At 36.6% G+C, this 13,528-nt stretch overlaps 2 protein-coding genes across 11 annotated transcripts in view; one reads left to right on the top strand and one right to left on the bottom strand.

The window, feature by feature from the left end:
• Nucleotides 1-5,030, bottom strand: part of LRRC49 (leucine rich repeat containing 49) — a 137,485-nt gene extending 132,455 nt beyond the window's left edge. For 4 of the 10 annotated variants that reach the window (XM_070269274.1, XM_001495228.6, XM_023654511.2 and 1 more), the window contains exons 1-3: nt 4,418-4,938; nt 3,685-3,741; nt 1,522-1,609 (exon numbers count right to left, since the gene is read on the bottom strand). In XM_070269274.1, the coding sequence (XP_070125375.1) occupies nt 1,522-1,609; nt 3,685-3,741; nt 4,418-4,465 (193 nt within the window). In that variant the 5' untranslated portion in view covers nt 4,466-4,938. Of the gene's footprint in view, nt 1-1,521; nt 1,610-3,684; nt 3,742-4,159; nt 4,347-4,413 lie in introns of all 10 variants that reach the window. The other 6 variants (XM_070269291.1, XM_070269277.1, XM_023654519.2 and 3 more) reach the window with 5 other exon arrangements.
• THAP10 (THAP domain containing 10) lies at nt 4,464-12,524 on the top strand. Its single transcript, XM_070241268.1, is given in 6 exon segments — nt 4,464-4,552; nt 4,710-5,315; nt 5,317-5,395; nt 11,929-12,043; nt 12,046-12,075; nt 12,186-12,524. Coding segments are annotated over 6 exon segments (1,116 nt in total). The 3' UTR covers nt 12,383-12,524.
• Nucleotides 12,525-13,528: the final 1,004 nt, after the last annotated feature.

The following is a 13,528-nucleotide window of genomic DNA, read 5'->3' on the forward strand; positions in this document are numbered from 1 at the left end:
GGAAACAATCAGGTACAAATGAGTAGTCTATCACAGAAAATGATTTTTAATAAAATATTTTAATGAAAAAAAAATTAGGTTTATTTTTCCCTGAAGAATTCATTTGTATTTTCTAGGTCATTACTTATGTATAAGACTTTATTCATCTCTCAGGTTCACAAAATTCAGTGCCTCCATACTATTCCTTACTAGCAAATATCTAGTAATACGTACTTTACCACTTAAATAAATTTACCTGGCCAGCCAACCACAAATCTGTACACCAACTTCCTCCTCTGACTCAAGGAAAGCTTGTGAAAAATATCTGATTCATGATTTAGAAAAGAAACTTAAGGTATTATTATTAAAAATGTGAAGAAAATTCACAATGCAAACATAAAAAATCCTAGTTGAGAATTTCGAAGTTCACTTCTATAACTCTGTGCCTAAAACAGCGCCTGGCACATAAAACACATTCAATAAATATTGAACTGAACCAAAGAAGGGAAGACAGACGCTGTAAAACTGCATTGTAAAACTGCAGTTAGGTCGATGCCACGTCCGGCAATCGGCCAAGACAGGAGTGTAGTATACAGGAACGAGAAAAGGCATGTCAGATTAGATGGGCCCAAGAGGAAGGTCCAAAAGTAACAAAACAAAAAGGGGAAACTAATCGGTATTCAAAACCACCATATGTTCATGCACTAACGAGACGAACAATCCAAAGAGGCCTACACCGATCAGCCCTCCCATACAAACTCCCGGGGGGGGAGGATGGCACTGTAGGTAAGGATGCTGTAGTGCTTAACGCCAGCACATTACAGATATCCAACAGTTGTTAGCAACTCACTAACAACTCAAATGTGCCAAAGGAAATTTCTCCTTGAAGTAAAAAATACGTGTCAGAAATATAACCAGATCATATAAGGCAGTATTTTTAAAAGGGTGGTCCACAAACCACATCCATCAGAATCACTAGAGACATTATTAAAATGCACACTTTCAAATCCCAGCCAAGACCTACAATATCAGAATGGGGAAGGGGAAAAACGGAAGGGGAGCACTAAAAATCTGCTCGTCTAACAAGATCAGAGGTGATGTACACTAAAGTTTAAGGCCTTTGATATAAAATATCTATAACTCTATGTGCTAGTAAGGGAAAGGGATTGCTTCTTTCTACTCCTGACTTTCCTCTCTTTCCACTGTTCCTGTATTTCCTAAAGATCTGTGTTCCTATCCTCTTACTTTCACTAATTAGCCATTCTTCCTAGTTTTAATACAGTATTTGGAAGATTCTCTCCCACTCTCTTGTGCATAGCCAATTCCTAAACTAAAATACAATAAATTTTTCTGCATTGGAAATAATCTACTATGCTGTGTATATAAAACCAATTCTGATTTAAACAAATATCAAACAAACTTGGTAACCAATGAACCATTTCATTTTTAATTCAAGTCTATTTGGATCTAGAAATTCAACATTATTAAACAATATTACTTAGAGACGATAAACCATATCTGGTCTCTACTCACTGACAATACCTTGCCTACTTGAGTAGTTTCTTTCAAGGTCATGTTGTAAGAGTCGACCAGGGAATGATGGTGTTTCTTTATGTAGCTTGAATTCAACCTAAAAAACATTATTTAAGGAAAAAATATTTGGAGAAGAATTTAACAATAAGTAATGAAGATAATTATAAAATAACATACAATAACTGATATACACTACAACACAGATGAACCTTGAAACCATCATGCTAATTGGAAGAAGTCAGACACAAAATGCCACATACTCTATGATTCTATTTATGAAATATCGCTAATAGGAAAATCTATAGAGACACAAAGCAGATTTGTGGCTACCGGGGGGGTGGCGGAGGGGGAATGGGAAGTGACTGCATAATGGGTACAGGGACTCCCTTGGGGTGACAAAAAGTTCTAGAACTAGATAGTAGTGATGGCTGCACAACATTGTGAGTGTATTGAATGCCACTGATTTGTACAATTTAAAATGGTTAAAATGGTAAATTTTATGTTTTACGCATTTTTTACCACACACACACAAAAAATCAGAGTCAATCTCATGAGGTCAAATGAAACCATCCTCCAATCTGAGGCACTCCTAATTCCTCCATACCCTCACCACAAATACAGTGAATAAAAGAATCATTTTCTCAAAAACAAAAGCAAAAACATACAATAGAAACCAAATTCTATTAAGAAAAAAATCACTTGTTTTTATCACTAGGATTCCTTTAAGAGTCCAATTATAACATAATAAAATTGGATATCTACACCCTATGAGAAGAGTTTTCTCCAAATTGATTTTAAATTATTTGATGGGGGACTGAGAAAAAAAACCAAAACAACTTCTCATGACTAGCCACAAAAAAAAAAACCCTAAATACATATCTTAAAAGAATTATGACGCTTCTGATTCATCCATACTATAAACATTCCAATAGCATTATATCCTTATGATTAGGATTAGGATTAGTCTTATGATTAGCTAAAGGCATTTTCTCAGAACATATGTCCACACAAGAGGAAATGAACGGTTTGGAAAGAACTTGGATGAGGCACATAGTTCCTAGAAACACATTCTAATGGTAGAATAGGATTTGTCCAGTGAAATCAATTAGCAAAGCTTTGGAGGGAATCCATTATGTCCAATTATAATAAAGAATATTTTCAATTTCTTTATTTGCTATTTATTTATTTGTTCTATATATGCTACTTATTTATTAATTTTTATTATTTGCTGTTTATACGCTATTTATTCAAGATGACCAAATGGTCTGTTTTCCACGTGTTCATTTTCATATACTTCATGTAATCAACTGCTGCCTCTTTGACTAATGGTGTCCTTTGATCCACCCTCCTCACGCCCCTCCTCACGCCCCTCCTTACGCCCCTCCTTTCATGCTGTTCCCTGTAAACTCTGCCCTTCACTATAGAGCTCCTCCAGTGGCATCTATTTAACAATTTTCTTAGGAAAAAAACTGAGTTGTGATGGTTGGAGGAGTCCAACTTGGACAAAGGAGAAAAAGCTGTGTTGTGTCTTGAGACACAGTTGTATAGGAGGTGCGTGAGTATGTTTGAGCACTGAGGTGAAACAGGAGGGAAAGAAAAACACGTGTATCTAAAAAATCAAGTCAAAAGTCAGAAATTATGTAAATGCCAGGGATATTATGGGCAAATTGGGAAAAGAGAATCTCATGATCATATTTTAACTTCTAAAGAGCATTAAGCCTAATATATTTCCACTAATAATCTATTTTTCTTCTCTGATTTTAAATGGGATGTGTAGATATGTTCCCCCAAATTATTATATTTTATCTACTATAAGATTCCATCAGTAGTAAGACATACCATCATTTTACCCACTACTAAGAAAGAAGAAACTTTCCCAATTAAACTATTATGTGCCATCAATTTTAAGAAGGATCCTCATTTAAGAAATGTTAAAAAAACAAAAATAAAAACAAAAAACCTTACCTCTTGTAATTGGTGAAATAAGATTCAGTTCTTAAAAAAGGGTTTTTGGTTTTACGTAGGCAGAACATAAAAATTAGCTTCATACTGGAGACCAAAGTAAATACACTTAAAATGTCCAAGTCAGACTCTACTCTTTATATCATACTATTTGTGTAGAATACAAAACAACTTATCTTCAATATAAATACAAATCTGCTGAAATCTTACTTTGTTTTTTTCAGGAAGCGATGATGTTTGAATAACCAGATGAAGCCCACAGTTCACCTGCAATGTAAAAATTAAACCATAAAATATGCTCTTAACTTAAACACACATACACACACACATTCTTCCCCAAAATAATACAGATAAAGACATAACAAAAAATTAGAATAAAACAGAATGCTTGCTTTTCTCTGTTTCTGGTAAATTACCATGTTCTGAGGATTTGCTGAAAACAATAAAATTGCAACCAAGAATTAAAAGGTTTCACTGTGATTCATTTTCCAAAATGTCTGCAGCAATTTAACCCTCTACTCATCACGTCAGGCTTTTGACATTGCCATTTCAGGTCTAAGTAAATATCTCAATGGGACAAGTGAAGGAGGTGGGAGTGTCTGTTAATAATAAATTCTTTCCTTAGTTAAAAAAAAAAGAAAAGAAAAGAAAAAGAAATTGACTGGTTAAAGGAATTTAAATGAACCTGAGCCTTTCACAGCAGACCAGCTCCACCTTCCGGGAAGCCAAGATCCTGGACAAGACTTTGAATACCCATCATACAATGTTAAATGCCCTCCAAGTGCCTTGGTCAGTCCACGAATCTCAAGCCTCGGTCAGACAATAGCTTGAGTAGACTCAGCGGTCCTGGTCCCAATATTACAGCCCATCACCTAGGACAAAGACGCCAGTCAGAAAGGACGATTCGAATGGGAAAAAAGAGAAAGCAGGAGACCCAACCTACGTTGTTCGTAGCCCGGCCAGAAACAGAGCGGTATTTCCCGGGAATCATGGTAGGAGACAGTCCAAGATCTGTGGGATCTGCCTTAGAAGCGACGCTACAGCAGAAATTCAGAGGCCGAAAGGGGTCATCTCCCAGGTAACCCGCTCAGGGGTTACCATGGAAACTACCATTTCCGGTCTGGTCCTCTCCCAAATCAACCGGCCAACACAGCCGTTAGCGCATCTGGCTATATTTGGGGGCAGCCGGTGCGTCAGCACGTCCTCGTTCTGTTTTCCTGGCCTCATAAAAACAGAGTGGGAGGACGAGGAGGAGAAGACCGGGAAGAGGCTGGCCACCTCGGTAGCCATGACAACCACCACTTCCGGCTCGTTCCTCTTTACGGCCCACCTCGGCTCGGGCCGCGCGAAATTCGTATCCTGCTGCCTGCGGCCGGCTGCTCTCTGGGGAAAACTGCGACGAGGACGGGGAGGAAGCTATCAGAGACTCGGGTACCGTCGCCTGTGGGGCCCCAGGTCGGCGTTTCCGGGGGCCGGAGCCAGGGCGAGGAAAGCGGCCCGACGCGGCGGGGACGGGGCAAGGGAGGACCGCCTCCCCCGGCCGCGGCTCGGAGCGCGGGAGTGCGGGGGGCTGGGGATCCCGGCTCGGCCGCCGTCCTGCCGGCCCGCCGCGTGGCCCCCCTCTGCGGCAACACCCCCAAGTCCGGGAAGTCGCTGTTCCGCTTCCCTAAGGACCGAGCCGTGCGGCGGCTGCCGCTCCACTGCGTGCCGGGCAGTGAGCCCTCGCTCATCTGCTCGGACCGCTTGGCTCCCGCCTGCTTTGACGTCTCCGGTTGTCCAGAAGAGCCTGCCTTCTCGCAGCGCCCGAGGCTCGTAGCAGGCGCCGTGCCCACCGTGCACAGGGGCCTCCTCAGCACCCAAGGCGGAAGAAGAGGGAGACCGAGCAGGCGGCCTCCCTTTAAGCATTGATTACACTTATTTTGTATCTGGTCACTACCATCTTCTTCCCCACTTCCCATCTTAAAGAAAACTTCCTAGCCTTCTTTGAGATAATCAAACTTCAGCCCTATCGCCATTACACAGGTTAGGTTATGACTCAATTGGATCTAAAGAGTGTTCATTTCCAGAGATGGGAAGAGTTCACCAAGAAGTGAAGTGAACTGATATTTTGGCTTTTAAAGATTTTATTTTTTCCTTTTTCTCCCCAAAGACCCCCGGTACATAGTTGTATATTCTTCGTTGTGGGTCCTTCTAGTTGTGGCATGTAGGACGCTGCCTCAGCATCGTTTGATGAGCAGTGTCATGTCCGCGCCCAGGATTTGAACCAACGAAACACTGGGCCACCTGCAGCAGAGCACGCAAACTTAACCACTCGGCCACGGGGCCAGCCCCCTACAACCCATTTAGAATTGATTTTTGTGTATGATATGAGATAGAATTTAAGTTTCATTTTTTCCCAGATATACTCAATTGATTCAGCATCTTTTATTGAAAAGACTGGCATTTCCTCATCACCTTGCAGTGTTAACTTTGTCATTGTATGGGAGGCAAACTTTTCCTTCTACCCTTCTTGGCTCTTTGGCTGGTCTGGTAATCAAGTTGACATAAGACAGGTGAACAGGAGAAAAACAAATTTAATTACACACATAGAGAAACCCCATAAGAATATGAGACATAGGGCAAGTCAGGCAGTTGGGGCTTTTATGCCATCCTGAGCTGAGGAATGGGATAGTGGCCTGGGACTTCAAAGGGGAGGAGGGTAATTCACAGGACAATAAGTAGGGTAGATGTTTGGTAATTAGATGTTTGCCCTGCCATACAGATAGGTCATTCAGATAAAAAGTTCTGTCTGAGGGCCAGCCCAGTTGCATAGTGGTTAACTTCACATGCTCTGCTTTGGTGGCCCAGGGTTCACTGGTTCAGATCCTGGGCATGGACCTATGCACTGCTTATCAAGCCATGCTGTGGCACACGTCCCACATATAAAGTAGAGGAAGATGGTCATGGATGTTAACTCAGGACCAGTCTTCCTCAAAAACAAAAGCAAAAAAAAAAAGAAAAGTTCTCTCTGGTAATAGTTCTCTTTCTGGGCCAGGGCCCCTATCTAAATTCTTTTAAGTGTCAAGGGAGAGGTAAAAGTTTTTCTTGAATTGGCTAGGTCTTGATTGCCTTCAACTCTAAATAGTCCACATGCCAAAGTGGCACATTTTGGGGAGGCTTGTTCTGAACCCCTTCATCATAAGTCGTGTCAGTATACATATAAGGCTATTTCCACATTCTGTTCTGTTCTGTTTGTCTGTTTGCCTATCCTTGTATCATTATCACAGTGTCTTAATTACTGTAGTTTAAATTAAGAATTAATATCCATTGATTAACTCATCTTATTCATTTTCATGGATGTCTTGGCTATTTGCGGCTATTTAAATTTCCATATATATTTTAAAATTGGCTTTTCAATTTCTACAAATTATCTACTGATATTTTGATTGAGATTGCACTAAATTTATAAATAAATGTGTGGAGAAAGGGCATATTGACAATATTGATTCTTCCAATCCATGAACATAGGGTATCCTTCCGTTTATTTGGGTTTTTGCATTTCTCTTAAAAACATTTTATGGCATTCCATTTAGAGATCTTATACATCTTTGATTAGATTTATTCCTATTTGATTTTGCTATTATAAATAATAATATTTAAAATTTTATTTTCTATAAATATATGTAGATAAATTGATTTTTATTGACCTTTTATCGAGAAACCTTGTTAAACTCATTTATTAATTCCAATAATTTATAGATTCTTTGGGACTTCCTACATGTTTAAAAAATATCTGCAAATAGTTTTTGATGTTCATGCTTTATCTTATTCTTCCTATTGCACTAGCTAGAACCTCCAGGACAGTGTGGGGAACATGGGAGTGATGGGGAATCCTTTCCTCATTTCCATTTTCAGAGGGAAAGTCCTTAATATTTCACCATTTTATATGATTTCTGCTATAGTTTTTTTTGTAGCTGCTGTTTATCATAAAAAGAAATATTCCTCTTTATTCCTAGTTTTTGCTACAGATTTAAATCATAAATGATGTTGAATTTTATCAAATGCTTTTTCTGAATCTATTAATGGTCATATATTTTGTTTATTATTCTGTTAATGTGGTGAAATGTATGCCTGGTTTTGAGATATAGAATCAAACTTCCAAGGCTGAAGTAAACCCAATTTGGCCAAGGTGTATTATTCTTTTTTGATGTTGCTTAATATAATTTGCTAATATTATAGTTAGGATTTTTTCGTCTGTGTTTATGAGCAAAATTGGTCTATAATTTTTCTTTCTTGAAATGCTTTCTCAGGTTTTAGTATCAAGATTATGCTGGGGCTGGCTTGGTGGCACAGTGGTTAAGTTTGCATGTTCTGCTCTGGCAGCCCAGGGTTCACCAGTTTGGATCCCAGGTATGGACCTACGCACTGCTTATCAAGCCACACTGTGGCAGGGATCCCACATATAAAGCAGAGGAAGATGGCGATGGGTGTTAGGTCAGGGCCAATCTTCCTCAGCAAAAAGAGGAGGATTGGCGGTGGATGTTAGCTCAGGGCTAATCTCCCTCAAAAAAAAAAAGACAATGCTGCCCAATTTGGAGTCATTCCCTCTTTTATAATTCTCTGGAAAAGTTTCTATAAATTGTCATTATATATTCACTAATAAATTTGGTATTAATATTTGGTAGAATTCACTGAAAAAGACATCTCATCCTGGAGTTTTCCTTGTGGGAAGATTTTTAATTATGGATTCAATTTTTAAAATAGTTGTAGGGTTATTCAGAGTTTTTTGTTTCTGTTTCCATTTTGATAAATTTTTCTAAAATTTTGTCAGTTTAATATAAGTTTTCAAATATATTGACAAAATTATTCAAGATAATCTTTTACCTTTTAAAGTTCTGTATGATCTGTAGTAATTGTTGCTTTTTCAGTCTATTTTTCCCATGATCTGCTTCACCAGGTGTTTATTTATTTTTATTGATCTTTTCAAAGAACGAGCTTTGCCTTTTTGATCTCTCTGGATGGTTGTTGGGGTTTTTTGTGTGTAAAGAAGATTGTTGCTGAGCTAACATCTGTGCCAATCTTCCTCTGTTTTATGTGGGATGCCACCATGGTTGGATGAGGGGTGCTAGTCTGTGCCCAGGATCCAAGCCTGCGAACCCTGGGCTGCCTACTTAACCACCTAAGAGGAGTGTGCAACTTAACCACTACACAACCGCACCAGCCCTGCTCTCTGGTATTTTTTTTCATGTATTTCTATTTTTTATTATTTCCTTCCCTCTACTTATTTTTTTCAGCTTTTATTTTCTCCTTGATAGGTTAGATTTATACATTACTGAGCTAAATGATTAACATGAACCTTTTCATATCTGTTTTTCTATTAAGCAAACTTATTAAAAAGTGAAAACTTCACTTAAACACTAGGATATCCTTACATATTCAGATGTGCTATTTCACACAAGAATACTTTATAAATAACTAACTTGCTTATGTGAAGACTAAACATTGAATTATCAAATAGTTCAAATTTTGCCCAAGTGCTTAAATTTTTTTAAAGATTTTCAGTATTTTTTGAATTATTTTTTGAGGCTTAATTTTTTTAGAGCAGTTTTAGGTTCATAGCAAAATTGAGGGGAAGTTAGAGAGATTTCCCGTATACTGCCTCCCCCACACATGCATAACCTCTCCCACAATCAACATCCCACCAGAGGGTACGTTTGTTACAACTGATGAGCCCACGTTGACACATCATTATCACCCAAAGTCTGCAGTCTGCGTTACATTTCACTCTTGGTCCCTCTACTTTTAAATTTTTTATTTCCTATTCTTCCTTTAACTTCTTGAAAGTGAAATTAGATCACTGATTTTCAGAATTTTCATAGAGAATGTCAGATGGGGCAGCTGTTTCACAGGCTTATTTTCCGAATGTAGAATTCGCTAGAGTGGTATTGTTAGAGGAAAAACTGACTCCTGAAATGGGGATACAGTAGAAACATTTTGTGAAATACTTTTTTGCATGATGTTAATGATTCCAACCTAAAATAATCAAGCCTAATTAATTTTTCTATACTATTATGTGTATTTAAGACTATAAATTCCTTCTAAGTGTGGTATTAACTGAATCCCACAAGTTTTGGATATAGGATATTTTTATTATTTAGTGTAAAAATATCTTCTAATTTCCACTTAGTTTTATCTCAATTCATGGATTGTTTAGTACTATATTTGAAAATTTCCAAACATATGAGCGTTTTATAATTATATTTTTGTCACAGATGTCTAGGTTAAAGAATATACAACATATGGATTGTGGCCAGAGAATATACAACATATGAATTTAATCTTCAAATTTATTGAAACTTGTATTGGGTCAGTAACAGAGGTCAGTTTTTGTAAATGTTCTGTATGCACTGGAGATGGATGTGTGCTCTGCAGTTGGGTACACTGTTCCATATATGTCTAGTAATCATGTTCTTTAAATTTCCTATATCCTTATGGAACTTTTGTCTGCTTATTGTATTAGTTATGAGAGAGGCATGTTTAAAATCTTCCACCAATTTTGTGTTGTGTATTTTGGAACTATGTTATTAGTGATATCACGCTAATACTATAGCAACGCTAGCTTTCTTTAGGTTAGTGTTAGCATAGTACATCCTTTTACTTTAAATCTTTCTATATCCTTCAGAGTTTAGACATTTCTCTGTTTTGTCGTTGCCCATTTGAGCAAAATGTACTTTTTTCCTCTAGCTGAGTACTCCTAAGGTTTTCCTTTGTTTTCCAGTTTTACTGTAATGTGCATAGGTACAGTTTTGTTTGTTTCTATCTTGACAAATACAAATAGTACTTTTGCAAAACCATGTCTTAATGCCTTCTATCTATTTTGGCAAATTTTCAGATGTTATTTGTTCAGATATTGCTTCTGTCCCATTTCTCTCTCCTTTCCTCTGGGACTACAATTAATAGTGTATGTTATACTTTTTCATCATATCCACCAAGTCTCTTATGATCTTTTCTATATTTTTCATCCTTTTTTCTCTCTCTGCCTCATTCTAAATATTTTCTTTTGAGTCATGTTCCAGTTGATTAACACATATCTGGAAATTCTGCCTCTTAACCTTGTAATATGAAGAAGTAATCAGATATGTGCACAAAAGATTTATGTTCAAAGATTTCCAATAATATGGTTTGTTTTAATAAATTAGTATATCTGTACAATAGAACATGTACAGCCATGAAAATTATGACTTAGAATATTTAATAACATACAAATATGACATATATATTAAAGGGGAAAATTAGATTATAAAACATATCATCCCAATTTTTTTTAATGCATAGAAAAAGACAAAAAAATGTACCAAAATATAAATTTGTTAGCTATGGATGATGAGATTATGGCTAGTTTTTAGGATTTTTTTTTTTTGCTTCTCTTTATGGTACCTATTTTACTCAATGATATAACATATTGTTATAAAGGGAACCAAAGTTATTTTTTAAACCCTGATTAAAAATTCCTAAAACTCTGTTTTATTAGGTGTATATCTGTTTTGTAAAGAAATCTGTACTTATTCTAGACTTTTATAATGCTTGGCTTAGAAGTAGATGTAGCCAGTGGAAATTAGTCATAATTTTATAAGGACAAATAAAGATAAGACTTAAATTTTCATTTAAATCCTCAATAATATTAGGTGTAATTATTCATGTTACAAAGGGGCTCTTCACAAAAGTTTCTTCACAAAGTTCTTTTAACTTGAGTATTAATAGCCTGTGTTACAGCAGCCCAAAATGCCTGCTAACATATTCTTTCAGTAGTCTCATGGCGGTTGCTACTACCAGGGCCAGAGGTAAAATTACAAAGCACTTTAATTTTGTTTTCACTTGTCTATCACTTCTTATTTTTTTCTTCCCATAGTCCTCTTACACTTTCAAGATGTCTTTTCCTATCCTCTTCCACATGATTTCTAGGTACTAGAAATCCTCCTCCTTTGTACCTCTTACTTCCCCCACAAATGAAAATTTCCATTTCACATTGTAATTTTTCTCAGGCAAGAATAAAAACATTAAAGCCAATCATGTTATTTTATTAAAGTATTTCTCTGCAAGGTATGAAAGTGATGATTAGGCTTTCTAGAATAAGGCTACTATTGTGATATTCAATTCTGGTAATATTATCTCTTCCAGCTGTTGATTTAGGAAAAAAATAGTGGGTTGTAAGCAAATAGCTTAATAGCTTATAGATTTCTGCTTGACTAGAATTCTTAGTAATTTATGATTTAGAGATAGTAAAGAACAGTATGGCACAGTTCTTAAGTACTTGGACTATGGTTCCAGCTTGCCTGGGTTCAAATTCCAGCCTTCCTATTATGTGACCTTGAAAAGTATTATCTATACTCTTTCACTACTTGTAACTTTCGAGAGATACAACCATATAAGGTGGGTTTACCTTTGATATAATTCTCCTCTGATTAATATTTTTAGATTACATGTGAAAATGAAGTTATACAAACACAAATCCGTGCTGATAATCTATCTAATGATGTCACTTCAGTACCTACTCACTGTGAAGAAGGCCCAGTGCATAAAAGTACACAGATTTCTTGAAAAGGCCCCCTCACCATAGTGTGGGTATGTTTTGATTCTCCAGTTGATTGATCAATTGAATTGATCTTTTGTATATGAAAGATAAATGAAAAGCAAAGTCTAACTCGTAGGTAATTGTGTTTATTCTCTTTCAGGTGTTCAGGCCAAAGTGAAAGTGTTTGGAAAACAACTATGTAATGCATCTCCTCAGACTGGTGAATTGTGGCCTAGAACTTCCTCTCTCTTTGACATTTACTCCAGTGACTCAGAAACAGATGCAGACCAGGATATCAAGAGTGATCAGAGTGATTAATCTTATATAGCTGTGCAGGTGAAAGAAGAGATCTGTTAAAAACACAGCGTCAGATGACTTGATGTGCTATAAGTTTTCAAATCTTTGCTAACATAATTATCTCTTTGCTCTTGTATATCTTTCACTTCGAGATAATTTGACAGTTGAGTATCAGAAAATTTGTTTAGCTCTAAGACAAAAATTTGCCTGCTTGCCAAGATAATGAAGATAATCCTGCCCAAAACCTCCCCACCTCCCACTTTCACCTTCTTTTTCTTTTTATCTTTTTGGTGGAAATCAAGTTATAAAACAAAACTAAATAGCAACATTTCCAGATCAAGATTAAGCCTTGAATATTTAAGCTTAGTTCAGAAGCAACACTCATATGGGACTTATTTGACATTCACAAGTTACAATGCCACTCTCCTTCTAAATAATGTGAAGGTAAAGAGCAATAATAGTGAACAGAGCCAAGTCTGATACTATAAAATGATTTTGGGGTAAAGCCAAGACATTTACTCTTGATTATTATTTTCTGTGTTATTTGTTTATTGGTGTGTTCATTTGTAATACTATTAGATCTCTGGATCAGTCCCTGTGAGCATTTCTGGTGAAGCTATGGCTTTCACAGAAAATTTTCAAAGGGAATCAATTTAGAGTTAGAGTTTCGTATGGTTAGATTACCTCATTAATGAAATCTACTTGCATGAGTTCCTATTACAACAAATCAATTAGCTTGACTAATTTAGATTGAAATTATTGACATCATGCAAGAAAAGGTATTACATTTCTAACATATCCCCATTTCAGCGATTAGGTTTTCCTCTATCAATACCACTCTACTGAATTCTACGTTTGGGAAATAAGCATGTGAAACTTAGATGCCCCATCTGCCATTCACCAGGAAAATTTCTATGGCAACTTTGTACCTTGAAGTAATTTGTTACAATAGTTTCTAAGAAACTTACTATAACTCTGATCTTCTATGGAGAATAGTAAAAATAAAAGTCTATTTTACACCTCACATGTCTTGTTAGTTCTGCATGATTGGAAGAACTTGCATACGTTTTATCCTTGAAGGTTTAAATAATACACCAAAGTGATTTTCTTCAAAAACTAATTTCATGTCTGACTTAGTTTGAACAGTGTAATTCTAATAAAAAGATTAATAGAATTAAGTATTAATAGAAGTTGTGAGCCTGAACA

The sequence above is a fragment of the Equus caballus genome, chromosome 1, assembly GCF_041296265.1.
Source record: "Equus caballus isolate H_3958 breed thoroughbred chromosome 1, TB-T2T, whole genome shotgun sequence".
NCBI classification, from domain to species: Eukaryota; Metazoa; Chordata; class Mammalia; order Perissodactyla; family Equidae; genus Equus; species Equus caballus.